Source organism: Naegleria fowleri (assembly GCF_008403515.1).
Source record: "Naegleria fowleri strain ATCC 30894 chromosome Unknown tig30, whole genome shotgun sequence".
NCBI lineage: Eukaryota > Heterolobosea > Eutetramitea > Acrasida > Naegleriidae > Naegleria > Naegleria fowleri.
The window spans coordinates 525,166-541,809 of record NW_025407962.1 but is presented as its reverse complement, the minus strand read 5'-3'; the positions used below and the strand labels follow the sequence as shown (position 1 = coordinate 541,809).

Sequence of the window (16,644 nt, the reverse complement as noted above, 5' to 3'; positions counted from 1 at the left end):
TTGATGATGAATATTTGTACAGGAATTGAGGGGATCTGTATTTCGGTTGTTGCTCCGAGAGCCACAAATTCAAGTTTTCTAATTGATTTTTTTTTGTTGTTGTAAATTTGAACTATTTTTCGGCGCGATTATGTGTTTGATGTTTTCCGAACCACCTTTCTCTCATAAGGCATGTCCAACGACAAGATACTTCATTCGTTGGGAGAAGGACTTTCGTTGTACTAATTCCATTAATTGATCAGACCATTATTCTAATATCCAAGCGAATCTCTCAGCTGAACACCCAGTTGAGTTGGACTTCTGCAAAAAAATGAACGTTTTTGATAGTCGACTCAAGGCGATCCCACCATCACGAGAATATCGGGATAAAACCATGATGAATTGTTTGAGTCATTTTGATAAATATCAAGAGTGTAGGAGAAGTAATTTATCCAATTTTTATGAATTGGGACAAATAAGACCATGCTTGGAAGAATGGGAAACATTCCGATGGTGTTTCAAAGCCAAGTTTTTATTTGATGAAGAATCGAAAGAGAGGTTGAAAACAAGAATGAGAAATGTGTATGTGAACATGGACAAAATGCCTTGGATATGGAAAGACCATTATCTACAATATTTAAAGGAACAAGACAGACTTCCAAAACGATATTCATATCTCGTAGAAGATCATGACATGGAGGATGACAACAATGCAAAACAACAATAATCAAAAAGATAATTTACTGTTTAAATTTAATATTTTCCGAACCACTTGGTCTTTCCAAGTCTAAACAGAATTGGAAACCGCATACTTTGAGCCGATAGTCGATCATCAAAAATATTGAAATTCACTTTTTGGAGACGTTCTAGAAATACCTCACAAATGATTGAATGCATAAATAATGGATATGATTTTGGATCAACAAGTAGTTTTTGAGATTTTTCATCTTTGAGAGCTGCCAATTCTCTTGCCAAATCTAAATGTGAGTGGGCCAGGTCAGCTACTTTAAAAACAACTTCCTCAAGGGCTGGTGATACATGTTTGGAGTAGATATCATCTTCTGTGACACCAAATTTAGCGCATAACTGAGCAGGTAGATACGTGGAACCTTGTTCAATCAAATGAGGTACAGCTCTTAGCAATGTACAGATTCCATATGATCGTCCTATATGTGAGGCGACATGGTCTGTGTGAATGTCTCTTTTGCCTACAGCCTGTAAGTGTGCCATAATCAAAGATCCATACACTCCATCAGAATAATTTTCGATATCTGCCAATGTCGCTGGTTGTTTCCAGCGGAGGTCTATTTCTCTCCACTTAAAAATGTTTCTGAATTGTGAAAATTTTAGTTTGTTTTCAGGCTTTGCCTGTGATTGCATGTAGGCAAGAGCTATCAATGCCGGCACTCGTGGTGGATGTCCAACCAGAGTATTCTTTAGCTGATCTTTCCACCATGCAAGTCGAAGACTTCCTGTTGTTTGTGACTTTGTGTGATCCTTAATAGTGGCCCATTCTGCATTCAAGCAGTATAATATAGTGCAAATGTTTACACTATCCACATCTTTTTGAAGAAGTGCAAGAGAATATTGTTCAGGATTAATTTTTCGTAATTGTTCTCGTAGATTGGACATGGTCACATCAAATTCTTCTTTAGTAATTTTTGAAACATCAACCGTATCATAAATCACCTTATTGGCAATATTGTCGATGGGAGTTGGTTTTGATTTTGGACTTGTCTGTTCTTGTTGAAGTTTTTGTAATTTAATAATGGGTGCTTCTTCTTCAACTTCGGAGCTTTCTTCACGATGTACATTTGAGCAAGAGGTTCCGTGATGATGATGTCCAACACTCTCCTTTGAATACGTTGCCAGTGTTCTTTTATGAAATTTCATCATGTATTGTCCTTTACATTCCAATCCTAACAACCAGTGTAGATGATGATGAGCAGAGGATGATGTATTGTATTGGCTTTTACTCATCAACAACCTTGAAAAAGATTTCAATGTATTCATTTTTTAATTTGAAACATTGCCAACATTTAAACACGACACTCTATTTGGAATTGGTGAATGACATCATTGAAATGGAGATTCTCATGATGATATAAACTTGTTGTAATTACTTCATTTATGAATCACACTTTGAGTCAGAAATGTAATTCTTTGTTATGGAGGAAATGTCACACAAGCTGGATTTGCAAATATTGATACTAAAAATAATCAATTGAAAAAATTAATGACTTTAACGACAACAATGCGACCGATCGCTTCCTTTGATGTTGTGCTTGTGAGAGATGATTCGACTGGAAAGTCATCATTTATGGATCGCTTTTTAATTGATCCTCAAAATGTTTGTCCGAGGAGTACCTTTAATACTTTTACTCTATTCTTTAAAACAACGAAAGGAGAAATTCATTTACGAATTTTCGATTCTTTCAGAAAATTCGGAAGATTGAGAGACACATTTTATATTCGAAAACATGCGGCCATCATTATGTTTGATGTCACACATCGAAACTCTTTCAAAAATGTTCGTTACTGGATTAAAGATATCATGAAAAATTGTGGAGAACATATTCCAATGGTTTTGTGTGGTAATAAGGTGGATTTATTGAAAGAAAGAAAAGTGAAATCGTATCATGTGAATATGGATCAAGGACTTCTTGGTATGAAATATTTTGAAGTATCGGCACTTGCTAATTTTAATATTGACCAACCAATGGTGTATTTAATGCGAAAGTTATTGAAGGATGATGCATTGGATCTTGTGGAGACTGTTCCAATGCTTCAAATGGTACCTCCTTTGGTTGTGTTGGATACGGTCGAGTATTTTCTAATTTTGGAAAAGGAATGGTGGATACAAAAATCCATCGAGCTGTTTCAAGTGTATGAAGAAGATATGATTTTCTTTGACAAGATGGAACGAACCATCTTTTACTCTTACTTTTCAGATATTGACATTGTGTCGTTTCGAGCTTTTTAATTCTTTCAGAACCCAACAATCTTGCATTAAGCCCGCCAAATTTTTTAATTTTTTTAACTGAAAAAAAAATGTCTTTTCTGAATTCATCATCAAAGGGCAATACTTTCGGAAATGATGTTTCATCATCCCCACAACAGAAACACCATCATTCTATTCACTCAATCCAGAACAATCCTTTGATGAAAAATGCTGCTACAAAACGAGAGCTATCTCCTTCTTCGTATAAAAAGAATTTGGACGTTTTTCATATCAATGCTCAAGCATCATCATCATCGCTGCCTTTCAACGGAGGCGATGACCATCCATTGTTTGATATCACCCGATCTAAACATTCAAATTTATCTTCCATCAATAATATTCATCAATTTAATAGTAGCTCCCTAACACAAGGGTTACCAAAACAACCTTTGACTCTTGGAATTGAATCTATTACACCTAATACAGAGAGCCTGATTCAATCTTCAAGAACTTCTTGTTACGCACATAGAAAGCCTATCATAGCTTGGAAGCCCTTGTCTCAGGAAGAAAAGGAAGCCCTTACAAAGAATGTGTCCAACAAGGACTCAGTGGAAGAGGAGAATTCTCAACAAACCTTAAACGAAAATCTATCAACAACAAATTCAGGTGTTGTTGATATTTCTAATTTTATGGCCTCACGAAAGAGGCTGAAAATGAATCACTTAACACGACCGACAAATGATTTCCAATTTAAGCCAATCACCACCAATTCAATATTTTCAAATAATAACGTGTCTTTACAAAATGAAGTCTCTAATTCGCGATTTAGTGTATCACACTCGACGAATAATTTGTCCATTAATTTGAATAAGGTTGCTTCCACAACAACACTTCCAGAGCGAGTTTCTTTGCTTTTACAAAACACACGAAAACCAGTATTGGAAACAATTGAAACCGGCTCTACAAATACTTCATTTACTAAAGAGTCTTCAAAACCAACTGTGGATTCAATAGCAGCTAAATGGCAACAATATTATGGTAATTATCCAAAGAATCAATCGTCCAACAGTACGAGTACAGATCCTTCATCCCTCCAAACTAGACACAATACTTCCTCTATTTCTACAACATCAAAAACAGGAAATTCGTTGCTAGTCACCAAATCCTTATTTCAAAATAATGGTAACAATTCAAACCTATTGAACAATTCTTTTCGATCCAATACTGAGAATAATTCGAATATTTCTTCATTAACCTCGTCTAGCATGTTAAATCAGTCTTCTATAGTTCCTTCCATTCCTTTTTCACAACCTGTAAAGATCTCAACCATTTTACCTTCACCAGCAAAAATGAACATTCCCACCCGTGAATCCATGTACAACATTCAACCCTTGGCATCCCAGCATATTCCAGCAGATGTTTTAAACATCTCTACAAATCTAAATAGCAGTATTTTGGACAATACTGGACAACTTGAATCCGACGAAGCCTTTGAAGTATCTGGCATTGAGAATTCAACTTTAAATTCTTCAAATATTTTAGCCAACATTCAATCTACAAAATCTTCAAAAGTTAGTAAGCTCAATACTACTTCATCTGGAAAATTTTCAGAAAAGCTTGTTGCATCTGGAAAGCAATTTCAACAAATTCGAAAGAATAAGGAGGAATTAATTTTGTTTCAAACTGTTTTTTATCAAATTCACTATATAGTTGCTAAGGTCATAGATAGCTTTGAAAAACAAAAAGAAAAGATGGAACAACAGCTCTATAGTGCTTGGTGTCTCATTCAAGAGCGAAAGAAAACACTTCACGACAGAAAAGAATGTCTTTATAAGAAGCAATCAAGTGCTAAATTGCATGAACTTTTGAATTTCAGTTTCAATCAAAATTCCATTGACGAGCTTCTACCTAGTTTGGATCATTATTTTGAAGTTTATGGAATAATGAATTCTGAGTTGAGACAATCTTTGAATTGCATTGCCCTATCTGATGATATTGATGTATCTACTCCTGAACACTCCAGATCTGGGTTGGAAAATGGTAATGAAATTGCAGCTTGCTTGGACAAGAGTGATCAAATTTTACAATCATTGTGTACTGAAATGTATGATCTAATGGAACATATATCTAATATGAAGACTCAATTTTCTAGATTGGGAAGCATTGTTAATCAAACTGCTTCGGAAATTTCCGAATTATCCAACAATCAAATACCCCATCTTTCCAATATTGAATCAGAGCATACCTCTCTGATGTACCAAAAAGTACAAGGAAATGTAAAGCCAAGAAGCGATAACCCTTTCTCTTTCGACACTCTTAGAGAGTCACTTGGACTATAAAAGCAACTATTGTGTTGAATTTGTAATGTTTTATTCGTCAAGACAACAGGTCACCATGCAAAAAGGAACAGGTTTGACTGAGCCAGATGGATCTGGTAACAAATATGCATTCTTCAATATTTCGAGTTGAATCACCTTCATATTATTCTTCTTCAATAATTCTACAATTTCATCCTCTTTGAATGTTTTCATACCTTGGTGAGCTGCAGCTTGTTTACCATCATTGTATTGAAATGAGATCCAACATTGAGAGCGACTAGACTTTTTCAACAGTCTCTTAATTTCTGGAAGTAATACTGTTTCCAAATTGTGAAGCATTTCTGTCACACCAAAGCATGTGATGAGATCGAACGAGTTGTCTTGAAATTGAGAAATTTTCTTGTCCAAATCATGAACGAACAAGTTTCGGTAAATACCCAGTTGCTCAGCCTTACTTATCATTCCCTGTGAAATGTCCAAACCTGTCAACTCAATATTGGAGGACTCTCCCAAAACGTTGTATAGTGCTTTTCCGACGAGGCCGCTACCTGTTGCCAAATCCAATACTTTGAATTTGTTAGAAGTGTTGTTACATGATATCTGCTGCTTTAGAGTATTTGCTTGTTTGGCAACCCATGCAATTACATTCTTTTGATATTCTGAAATCTTTGTTAAAAACTCCCATTGTTCGCTGTACTTGTCAAATCTTGCAGCAATCTCTTCCTTACTCATTGTGTTGATATTAAAGTTTTTACCAAGCTTTTTCAACTTTTCGCTTAATAAGTCACCATCTTCATTAGGAATATTTAATACTGTTGAAACAGTATGAGCTACTTTGATGTTTTCTTTTGGATCACCAAGATAGATGGTAGCTTCCCATGTTTGAGTTTTTCTTCCCAAGTGACGTGGTTTTGCAACAACACGCAACACATCATTAATATTCGCATGTCTTGTAAATTGTGTGAAAGAGTCGAGAACAACCATACCAGCTCCATCTAAAAACTTGTTTGCATAAAAATATGCTCCAGTTCCAATTGCAGTATCACACATGGTAATTATTGATCCTCCATGTACTAATCCCATTGCATTCATATGAATTTCAGTGATTGGCATTGTCATTTCAATAAAAGAATTTTCTCTATCATTTTCCATATTACTTAATTTCACTCGAGACACACGCACACCCAAATGTTTATTCAATCCAAATTTAATTTTCTTTTCAATGATCTGTTTAGCCTTGACATCTTGCATCTCAAAATCACTGCCAACCTCTCGGCGACCAGTGATGGTGTTTGAAAAATGTTTCAAACCAAGAGAGAAACTTTGTAGAGAGGAAACATTGTTCTTCATGATGAATCGTTGCCTCTCGGACATGAGTCGAAGATTATTTCCAATCATCAAATGACCAAAATGAAAACATGAGAGATGATAGGATGATAGGACTGCACCGAAAGAGGATCGGGTTGCTGGCTCTATCAACACTGATTTTCTTCCAATCATTTTTACAATCAATATTTAACGATAATAATAATACACCACCAATTCAATCATGCAGTTGATGAATGCAATTTTTTCATCGACTTTATTTCGAGAGAATGAGGCGGCGCAAGTTCTCTCGAGAACAATCAGAACTTTATTCTTACAAAAAAATGTTCAAGTGCATCCGTAGTTGCGCTAGTAGTGAAACTTGTCGACGCACTACTACTACTTCATATAGGATTTCTTTGATCTCCTCTTCTCATCCTTGCACGAGTTCTTTTGGATGGAAATATGAAAAGCCTTTGAAGAGATTGCATAAAGCCTTTTTGTATTCCAATAATAGGTCATGGATCAATGAGAGAGATCATTCATCTTATGGACATTATTCTCAATCGGTAACAACTCGATCAAAACAGGAGCAGCACCATCATGAAAAACCTGTTCTTATTACCGCTGCTCTCACCGGAGATGTTCCTTCTAAAAACAGACATATGCGTGTACCACTCACTCCAGAAGAAATTATTCAAGACACCTGCGAGGTGTTTGAGGCTGGTGCTCGGATGATTCATGTTCATGTTCGTGATGATGAAGGAAAGCCAACCTACAAGTATGAATATTATGAAAGAGTATTAGAAGGAGTTCGTAAGAATTGTCCAGAGATGATTGTACAATTTAGCACTGGCAATTATGCTCCAAATGTTGAAGAACGAGTGAAATGTTTTCAATTAGAACAAAAACCTGATATGGGTAGTTGGACACCTGGATCTACAAATTTTGTAAGTATTCAGAGAAGATTTGAAAGTTTCAAATTTGATCTTGTTGAATAGTTACCTGCACGTAAAGGAAGTGATATTTATTGGAATACCAATGAAGATGTGGAAGAAATACTTAAGGTTATGAAAGAAAATGGAATTAGACCTGATGTAGCAATTTTTGATGCCTCTATGCTTTATAGAACACACATGTTAATGAAATTAGGATGGATAACAGCTCCTGTTCGATTAATGTTTGTTTTTGGTGGTTATATGGCTCTTCCTCCAAGGGAATCTTTAATCAAATTCTTCGTTTCTGAATGTGACGAATTATTTGGCAGAGAAAATTACACTTGGTGTGGAGTTGGAATTGGATGGAATCATTCACAACTACAACGAATGACCTTACTGAATGGAGGACATCCCAGAACTGGTTTTGAAGATTCGTTTCTCATTAAGAGAAGAGTGATTGCAAAGAGTAACAAACAGCTGGTTCAACATTTAGCTGAAATTTGTGAAGAATTTGAAAGACCAATCGCAACTCCCCAACAAGCACGTGAAATTCTTGGGTTGAATGTTGCGATTGACACAAACATTGAAGGGTTGATATTGCCCACCAAAGCTAGTGGTGTTTTTGGTTGGTCGCAAGAAAATTCTAATGATCTCTATGTGAGAAATGAAAAAGAAAGTCCAAACAAATATGTAATTTAACTCCTTTAAATCAACTATAATTGTTCCACTTGATATCTCTTGCATACTTTACAACTCTCCTTGATGTGACTCATTTGAAGTTGGAAAGACTATGGTCTCACTGATCATGAGATCCTTCATGCTAAAAAAATGTCACAACATCAAGATGACATTTCGTTTGTCGACCTAAACGAAGATATTTGGATCAAAATTCTTTCCTACATTCCTACAAATCAACTCTTCCGCATTCAGACAGTAAACAAAACATTTTCAAAGATTTCGGAACACGATGAATTATGGAGACAATTTTACAAGCAGGAACTTGCTCTATTACACACATTCGATGTTCTCGACGTCGAGAAGCCTGTCCAATCAAACTTTAAACAACATTTAAAACAAATTTATGAAAAAACAATTTCGCAAATTGACAAGAAATTCAAAGAGGAAATCTCAAATCTTCCCAAAACTAAATACAAAAACACTTACTATACAAAAGATGAAATATTGAATTATGAACCACCGCAAGATTTCCAACAAGAACGTTTTAATGTTGCAATCTCTGGAGATGGATGTATTGGAAAAACATCCATGTTCATAAGATTTGCAATGGGAAAGTTTCCAAATGAATATATACCAACCGTTTTTGATCAAAAGGACATTCAATCGAAATGGAATTCAAAATATTACTTGGATTTATATGACACTGCAGGCCAGGAGTATGGTAAGTGCTAAATAATGAGCAGCATTATAGTGGATCAATCTATATATGAATAGATCGTTTAAGGTTTGTAATGTTGTTGTGAAGGATTTAATTTTCGTTTTAATTTCATTATGAACAACAACATCTTCACGAACGAACGAACGAACACTCCTTGATGATTAGACCATTAGCATTTTTAATTTCAAACCTCTGTTTCATTGCATTTACTTGTTTGGATACCTTTTGCAATGCTCAATCTTTTATCAATGTTGCACACAAATGGGTTCCAGAGTATCGCCACTTCGCTCCACAAGGTAGAATGATTCTCGTTGCAACTCGATGTGATTTAAGAAATAATACGAAATTCAAGAAGGAAATGTTATTTCGAAGAGGAATTAGACCAATCCAATTTGAACAAGGTGAATTAATGGCACAAAAGATGGGATGTATGACCTATATTGAAACCAGTGCTCAGGATGGTATTGGTTTTGATCGTTTGGATGAGTTGATAGTGAAATCAATGGCAATACCACTTCGATCCAATGAACACAAGAAGTGTTTTTTGCAGTAATTATTTTCTTGAATGAATATTCAAATTCACTCCACTACAATGTTCATAACACTCTTAATGATTAAACAGGTTGCTTAATTTTCTTTTGTTTTCTTTTCGGAAGGTTCGTAATTATCTTCAGTGGGTGGTTGTTGTTTTTTTGCTTTCAAAAATTCTTCACGCTCTTTGAGATACTTGTACACATTTTCCTTGTACATCCGATCATAATATTCATCAGTGAGAAGTTCTAACTCTTCGTCATCATCGTTGTCCTGATCGTCATCTTCATTGGTTGTTGGTCGATCGGGAGTAGATTCTTTCTGATTGTGTGACTCTTGCATTTTTTTTAAATTGCGGTCTAATAATGCCCTTATATTTGTAAATTGAGTGTCTTCACTTCAACCCCGTTCTTTCACAATAAAGCCCCAAAAAAGGGGCTGAACATTAATTTTTTTTGGTTAAAGTGCTGCCCGGCGATCTTATCATTTATGAAAAGAACCAGGTAAAGTGCCAGGGCGTTTGTTTAAATTGAAGGTCCTCATTTCAAAAAGTTGATTCACCCTGTCGCTTCTCAAAAACAAAGTAGTGCCCAGACCGCCATGCTCATTTCGCCATTCGGGAATTATTATTAACTTAATATTTAAGTCATTGGTTCAAAGTCCTATCCAAAACCAGCAAGAATCCAATTTACATCAACAGCTGAATTTCTTAGCAAAAATACAAGTCCCATTCCGTTCCAACAAAGATACAAGATGATAATACCAATTTTATGAACGAATTTAAAGAAGTTTTAGTTGAGCACGAAAAACGTTTTAATCTGATTCAAAAACAGTTGACGCGTATTATGAGAAAGCTTGATGATATGTCCAGGCAACCTCTGTCCCAACCCTTGTCAGAATCTCGTGATTTTATGAATAACCACAAAGAAAGGAAACCATGTTCACACGGCCATGATCCAATCGAGATATTCGAACATTTATAGCCGTAAACAGACACGTTTCTAAGATTCGACAACTGAACGTTTTTGATGACCGATATCAATGGGTCACCTTCAAAAAAAAATTTTTTATGTCGGCTTTAAAGACTTTGCATGATCAACAAGATGTTAACAATACGATATTATTAAGCAAATGAAAGATTTTCAAACCTTCTCGTATTAAATACTACTACATAGTAGTGTTTGCATACAAAAATTTGAGAGATGAAGTTCCAAGGTGTTGTATTAATGAAGAAAATCAAAAAGGTTTGTTTGATTTTAAAAATACTTATGAAAAACATGTTTTAATCGCACGTGTCCTAATATTCAAGTGTTGAATTGTCTTCAACATCGTTAGAATGCCACCGATCAATCTCTGTTTGTGTGTCTTCTTTGAGCGTTTTTTCTACATCTTTACCCAAACTTTGTACATTGCTTATTGTTAGTTCGTTGGGTTGCACTTTTTGGATGTTGTTTTGGGCGGTATCTTGAATTGCCAACACGATCTTTGGTTAGGTCTATTATTATCATTTTTTTTGCGCAAGGATGAGCGGCAGTTAAAAATAAAGAAACTGAGCTTGAGTAACGGTTAGTTTTGGCGGTAAAAGAAACATGTGCAGCATGTTCGAATGCATTACCATTTTGTTTCACTGCTTCAAGAATAAATTGTTTGTCTTTTTTCAATTCTTCTGCATCATATTTGAGTGTTTCACCACGTTGTGAACGAAGAGAAGTGAGAATGGTGGATTTGCTTGTTGGTGACAATTTCTAGAACTGCTGAATAGAACTCACCAACAATCTGAGCATAAATTATTCTCTTTTGGTTAATATGAAAATTGCACAACCCTCCAATTCATATTCTCAAGAATTTATTGAACTCGTTGCAAACATGTTGAAACTGAATGCATCTGAGAGAATTTCTCCCAAACAAATAATTTCTAAATTGCAAAAACTTTCAAAGAAGGAAGCAGTCAAGTATTTGGAAGAGGAAGACGAATATGAAGATGAGGACCAATAATAGGTGTGAAAATAAAATCTATCTTGTATTTCATGGAGGTGCTTATCAGGACAGTGAACATGAGGGATTTTGTGGTAAAACAACATGACCTCCTTGTTACCACTGATGTTCAAATGTTTCAAATTCTCCATATATTTGCTGGTGGTAATATGTTTGACGCCCTCATTGTCAATTTTGTTGTTCTCAAGGTTTAAAGAAGTTAAATTCTTCATATTTTCACTTGTGGCAATATATTTCACTCCTTCATCACCTTAATAGTTGCAGCCCAGAGATCTAGAGAAGTCAAATTCTTCCAAACACTAGCAATATATTTTGCTCCTTCATCACCAACCTCGGTATTACTCAGTTCTAAAGATGTAAAATCCTTCCAAAACACACTATTTGCCATATAGCTTACTCCAGTATTGTTATGTTTAATATTTAATATTAAAATGAAAACTGTGTATGTTTCATTGTCGATCGTTCATAGTGTTATTTCAGCTGGTTTGTCAAACCTTAATAGCTGTGAAGTTCACAATAAATACCATAGTGATCACTCAAACACACCTTCTCCATATTGAATTTTTCTCTTAGTGTTGTTTGTTCTTCGCTTGATAAAGGGAGTGGCACTTTTCCGAAAACTTCCATTTTGTGGGGTTTGTACGAGGTGGACTTGATGACCATTCGATCTAACCGATCTCCTTTTCTGTGGGGACCATATGGAAATGTTTTTCCTTCTAAAACCTGTTGTGGATACAAGGAAGGCCAAATATCGGTGTAGTCCTTAAATATTCCACTTGTTAAGTTTTGATTTTCGATCGATTCACTGTCAAAATTAAAATCTCCCGTGAGCATTCTTAAAGAGGATGAAGCGTATTGACTAAACACGGGATGAATTTGTTCTAATTGTGTTTTTCTTGCTGCCTTAGAAGCTAAAGATTCTAAATGAACAGTTCCTATGACTGCATATGCTGGAATTATTGTCTCTAATTGAGTAATGCTTGATCCTCTGGAGGCATCTGCAATGTATTTTTCCATTAAGGTTTCATCACGAATGGGTTCTTTGGTAAATGAGACATGAATAAGCTTTCTTCCCATTCTAGTGGTCAAGGATGTAATTCTAATGTCAAGAATTGGAAGTGTTTTCTTCACTAAAATCATCACTCCGTATGGATCTACGGTGGTTCCATCCATGTCAGAAATGACATAATTATTTCGAGTAAAGTCTCTTATTGTAATGTTGTTTTCAATATAATTAGGAATCACTTCTTGAAGGCAAATTACATCGGGATTTATCTGCTCGAAAAAGTCTAATTGAGCTTCATATCGTTTGTGTTGTAAAATGTTTGCAAACCAAACATTGAGTGAGAGGATCTTTAATTGATTAGGAAAAGGCTTCATCTCTTTCATCATCTTGGTGTAATGTATCATTTCAAATCGAGTCCATTTGTGAGCTTCCTCATCAAAAAAGAATCTTCTATTGAAATGAGCAGCGCATTCATCTTCATTTTGTTGCATTCGCAAGGCTTGTTGGTATCGTTCCTCAAACTCAACAATATGTTGAGAGGATGGTTTTTTTAGTTTAGACATGGCTTGGGTGAGGTCTTTCGGATCAACCACACTCCGAGTTGTTGTTGAACTTGGTCGATCCACGCGGATGATGCAAGAGGCTGAAGGAGGAGGTGGAGAGTTCATGTTGTGTCTTTTTTTTGTAAGACGATCCATGAACTAAACACATTTTTCTGAACAAGGAACAACACAAAAAATTATATTTTTTTCAGGGAGAGAGTGTGGTTAACAACAACGGTTCTTGTTGCTGGAGCATCGGAGAGAGGATTGGTTGGGTCTAAAGAGCAAATCACACGTATTTATTTACTACTATAGCACATTGAAACCACTGCTGAATTTTAGTTTTCTCTTCTTCATCATTTGGAAATGGAGATTTTCGTGTCGGAGAGTGATTTGCTGTTGGTACTCAATGCGTCCAAGTGTGAGGATGAAGAAAATCTGAAACAAGCATGTGATCTCTACATTGCATTTGCTTCTAAGTTTATGAACCTGAGGAGTCAAGGTATGTGCTTGTGGTCATGATTTTTCGTTGAAAGCCGAATCCTCACCACCACCACCATGATGAATCACGAATATAATATTCAAATCGGATACAACAACAACAACAACAACAACAATAACGTGATGATGAATAGTACAAAATAATCCATCTCTCAGCACTCAACATCAAAAAGAGATTCATTTCCAAATTACTCAACTCTTAACTTTTGCCATCAACAAGGCGGAACTTTTGGAAAAACGATTGAAATCAAATCCAAACAATACAGTGAATTCTTCCAACAACAATAATTCTGCTCTCTCTAAACCCATTGCCTTGCATTATCTGTTTTATTTGTGCGATAAAATTGCAGAGGTTGGTGTTCAACAAGGAAACACTGAGGATGCTATAAAGTATTATACACTAGCTGCTGAATATGGATTGGAATTAATCAGAAATTGTAAGTGACATTATTCAAGTGGTTCGGAATTTAAATTTCAAACAACGATCATTAACGAATTTTCATGAACATTCCAGACAAAATTCCGTTTCAATCAGAAGTTAAAACAGCCCTCTCAAAAGCTGAATCACTGAAGAAGAGCAACAAATCAGAATTAATTTCTCCCAAACGAAATAATTCTTCTGATATTTTCAATCAAGCCAAACCCACTTGCCACCTTTCCGTTTTAACTGCACAAACCTATTCTTCAATACCTTCTTCAAGTTCGTGGACTCCATCTCCTAGAATTTCACCCAATAGTACAACCTCAACACCAACAACTTCAACAACAAATTCAACTATTACCACTAATTATTCATCACTTTCTGTAAATTCAACAAATATATCAGAGCGTTCCATCGTAAGCACCACCGTTAATGGATCAACACCAAAACCAACACCTATAAAACCTCTCACTGATGAAGAAATTGAGGTTCTCAAGTACACGAGTGTTATGGCCTCGGGATTACTTTTATATCCTTGGAATGATGAATTAGATTTGAATGAAAATTTCAACTTGCCCATTCCTTTTGTAGATACTCAACTTAATTTTCATGATGGTTCGAACAAACATGTTTTACCTCTTTCAAAAGAACAGAGAAGCAAATTATATGGATGGTTGAGGCCTCATGAAATTCTTTCCTTACGATCTTGTAAGAATTCTCCTCAATTAATTTACAAGGACCAAGTGAATGAAGATAATATTGTCCAGTCTCATGTCGTTACGGATTGTTCCTTTGTTGCAAGTCTATGCGTTGCCGCTCTGTATGAAAGAAAGTACAATAAGAAATTAATTACAAATAGTATCTTTCCACAAAATCCAAGAACGAACAAACCCTATTACAATCCTTCTGGAAAGTATTCCATCAAAATATTTTTCAATGGAGTCGCTCGAAAAGTGATTATTGATGATCGATTACCAGTGGATTCACAAGGAAATTTATTATGTTCTCTATCATTAAATTCTGAAGAATTTTGGGTGAGTTTAATGGAAAAGGCATACATGAAAGTGAATGGTGGATATCAATTTCCAGGATCTAATTCAGGAATTGATCTCTATGCATTGACTGGATGGATACCTGAAGAGGTTAAAATTTCTAACGGAAATAATTTTGACAAGGATTTACTTTGGAAAAGAATGTACGATGGTTTTCAACTTGGAAAATGTCTAATTACCATCTCTACTGGTCATCTTGAAAAACAAACAGAGGAACAGCTTGGTCTTTATGCCAATCATGCCTATGCTGTTCTGGATGTGAGAGAGGTAAAAGTAACATCTTCCAATAATGGAACAAGTCCAACCTTTAACATGTCTCAAAATGTGTTTAATGGAATGTCCCCTACAACTCCAAACAGTGGTGGTGTCAAGAAACTTATCAAGGTGAAGAATCCTTGGACTCGTAAAAGATGGAAAGGTCCTTACTCTCCCAATGATTATGCATCTTGGACGACACAACTTAAAAAGGAGCTCGATTATGACAATACTGTTGCTGGTCAGCATGACAATGGCGTATTTTGGATGAATTATGAGAGTTTATTGAAGTATTTTCAAACCTTACACTTTTCATGGAGCCCTGATTTATTCCCTTATACTGAAATTCGACATAGTTGCTGGGATCATCGAGTAGGTCCAATCAGTCTCGATGGAACAGATCATCACACAATGAATGGTAATCCTCAATTTCGTCTTAAACTTCAAGGAAAAGGAAGTGTATGGATCATGTTAACAAAACACTTTACGTCACTGGATGAACGGGATCGAGATTATCTGACTTTTCATGTTCATCGAGGAAGTAGTGCATCCGGTGAAACTGTATACAAGCAAGGAATTGACAGAGTTTTCTATAATGAAAATACACTCATTCACAAAGGACGATATAGTAATGATCCACATTACAGAATTTGTTTGAATTCTGAAGATGCTGTGAAAAAGGTCACAAATGACAAAAAGAGAAGACCATCATCAAGTCTTTCAAATTCGGAATCACTTGTTAACAAGGATCAAGAAGCTATTTTCCGAATTGTGTTGTCTCAACATGAGAAAATTCAAACCATTAGATATTCACTTTTCTGTTATTCCACAGTTCCATGTACATTAGAACCCATTCCAAGCACCTACAGATACTACAAGGCATACAGAGATCAATGGACACCCACAACTTGTGGTGGAAGTTGTAATCAAATTTCTACCTATCGTCTCAATCCTCAGTATGTCATCTCAGCACCCTCTTCGTCCTCACTTAACTTGTCTCCTACTTCACGAACAAGCCCAGTGAATATTACAGGAGCTGACAAGACCAATCTCAGATTTAGCTGCTCCACAGCTCATCCTTTAGATATTAATATTATGGTATTTGCAAATCAAGGCCAACCAATTCATTTACCTGCAAAAGAGATTATGGTTGCCAGTAGCGGCAATTACAGAAGATGTTTTGCAATGTGTAAATTAAGTAGCCAAGAATTGACACACATACAAAAGACAGATGCCTTATTCCCTCTCACAGTTGTGTTGTCTAACTTCTCTGGGTCTTTGGGAGATTTTGAATTTAGAGTCGAATCCACAAATCTACCACTTGAAGTTAGAAAAGTTGTGTAACTAAATGGCATACCTGATGTGAAATAAATAAAGCTCTTATATTGTTACATAATTGAGCAATTTTGAAGAATGCCTTGTCTTTCCTGGTTAGTGCCTTGATCGGGTGGTTGATTTCGTGCT

At 35.6% G+C, this 16,644-nt stretch overlaps 10 protein-coding genes across 10 annotated transcripts; 6 read left to right on the top strand and 4 right to left on the bottom strand.

The window, feature by feature from the left end:
• Nucleotides 1–310: 310 nt before the first annotated feature.
• On the top strand, nt 311–706 carry FDP41_002830 (uncharacterized protein; the record flags this gene model as incomplete). Its single annotated transcript, XM_044706068.1, has 1 exon — nt 311–706. One exon carries the CDS (start codon nt 311–313, stop codon nt 704–706), a length of 396 nt encoding a protein of 131 aa, XP_044563028.1.
• Nucleotides 707–732: 26 nt separating this feature from the next.
• Nucleotides 733–1,992, bottom strand: FDP41_002829 (uncharacterized protein; the record flags this gene model as incomplete). Its single annotated transcript, XM_044706066.1, has 1 exon — nt 733–1,992. One exon carries the CDS (start codon nt 1,990–1,992, stop codon nt 733–735), a length of 1,260 nt encoding a protein of 419 aa, XP_044563027.1.
• Nucleotides 1,993–2,233: 241 nt separating this feature from the next.
• FDP41_002828 (uncharacterized protein) lies at nt 2,234–2,962 on the top strand (the record flags this gene model as incomplete). The annotated part of the gene is made up of 1 exon (XM_044706065.1): nt 2,234–2,962. The coding sequence occupies one exon, from the start codon at nt 2,234–2,236 to the stop codon at nt 2,960–2,962; it is 729 nt and encodes a 242-aa protein (XP_044563026.1).
• A 68-nt stretch (nt 2,963–3,030) lies between these two features.
• On the top strand, nt 3,031–5,259 carry FDP41_002827 (uncharacterized protein; the record flags this gene model as incomplete). Its single annotated transcript, XM_044706064.1, has 1 exon — nt 3,031–5,259. The coding sequence occupies one exon, from the start codon at nt 3,031–3,033 to the stop codon at nt 5,257–5,259; it is 2,229 nt and encodes a 742-aa protein (XP_044563025.1).
• A 30-nt stretch (nt 5,260–5,289) lies between these two features.
• FDP41_002826 (uncharacterized protein) lies at nt 5,290–6,588 on the bottom strand (the record flags this gene model as incomplete). Its single annotated transcript, XM_044706063.1, has 1 exon — nt 5,290–6,588. The coding sequence occupies one exon, from the start codon at nt 6,586–6,588 to the stop codon at nt 5,290–5,292; it is 1,299 nt and encodes a 432-aa protein (XP_044563024.1).
• Nucleotides 6,589–6,887: 299 nt separating this feature from the next.
• Nucleotides 6,888–8,180, top strand: FDP41_002825 (uncharacterized protein; the record flags this gene model as incomplete). The annotated part of the gene is made up of 2 exons (XM_044706062.1): nt 6,888–7,493; nt 7,545–8,180. 2 exons carry the CDS (start codon nt 6,888–6,890, stop codon nt 8,178–8,180), a joined length of 1,242 nt encoding a protein of 413 aa, XP_044563023.1.
• Nucleotides 8,181–8,309: 129 nt separating this feature from the next.
• FDP41_002824 (uncharacterized protein) lies at nt 8,310–9,430 on the top strand (the record flags this gene model as incomplete). Its single annotated transcript, XM_044706061.1, has 3 exons — nt 8,310–8,880; nt 8,934–8,943; nt 9,043–9,430. The coding sequence occupies 3 exons, from the start codon at nt 8,310–8,312 to the stop codon at nt 9,428–9,430; spliced, it is 969 nt and encodes a 322-aa protein (XP_044563022.1).
• A 74-nt stretch (nt 9,431–9,504) lies between these two features.
• Nucleotides 9,505–9,750, bottom strand: FDP41_002823 (uncharacterized protein; the record flags this gene model as incomplete). Its single annotated transcript, XM_044706060.1, has 1 exon — nt 9,505–9,750. One exon carries the CDS (start codon nt 9,748–9,750, stop codon nt 9,505–9,507), a length of 246 nt encoding a protein of 81 aa, XP_044563021.1.
• A 2,148-nt stretch (nt 9,751–11,898) lies between these two features.
• Nucleotides 11,899–13,077, bottom strand: FDP41_002822 (uncharacterized protein; the record flags this gene model as incomplete). Its single annotated transcript, XM_044706059.1, has 1 exon — nt 11,899–13,077. The coding sequence occupies one exon, from the start codon at nt 13,075–13,077 to the stop codon at nt 11,899–11,901; it is 1,179 nt and encodes a 392-aa protein (XP_044563020.1).
• A 240-nt stretch (nt 13,078–13,317) lies between these two features.
• Nucleotides 13,318–16,524, top strand: FDP41_002821 (uncharacterized protein; the record flags this gene model as incomplete). Its single annotated transcript, XM_044706058.1, has 3 exons — nt 13,318–13,453; nt 13,587–13,889; nt 13,967–16,524. The coding sequence occupies 3 exons, from the start codon at nt 13,318–13,320 to the stop codon at nt 16,522–16,524; spliced, it is 2,997 nt and encodes a 998-aa protein (XP_044563019.1).
• Nucleotides 16,525–16,644: the final 120 nt, after the last annotated feature.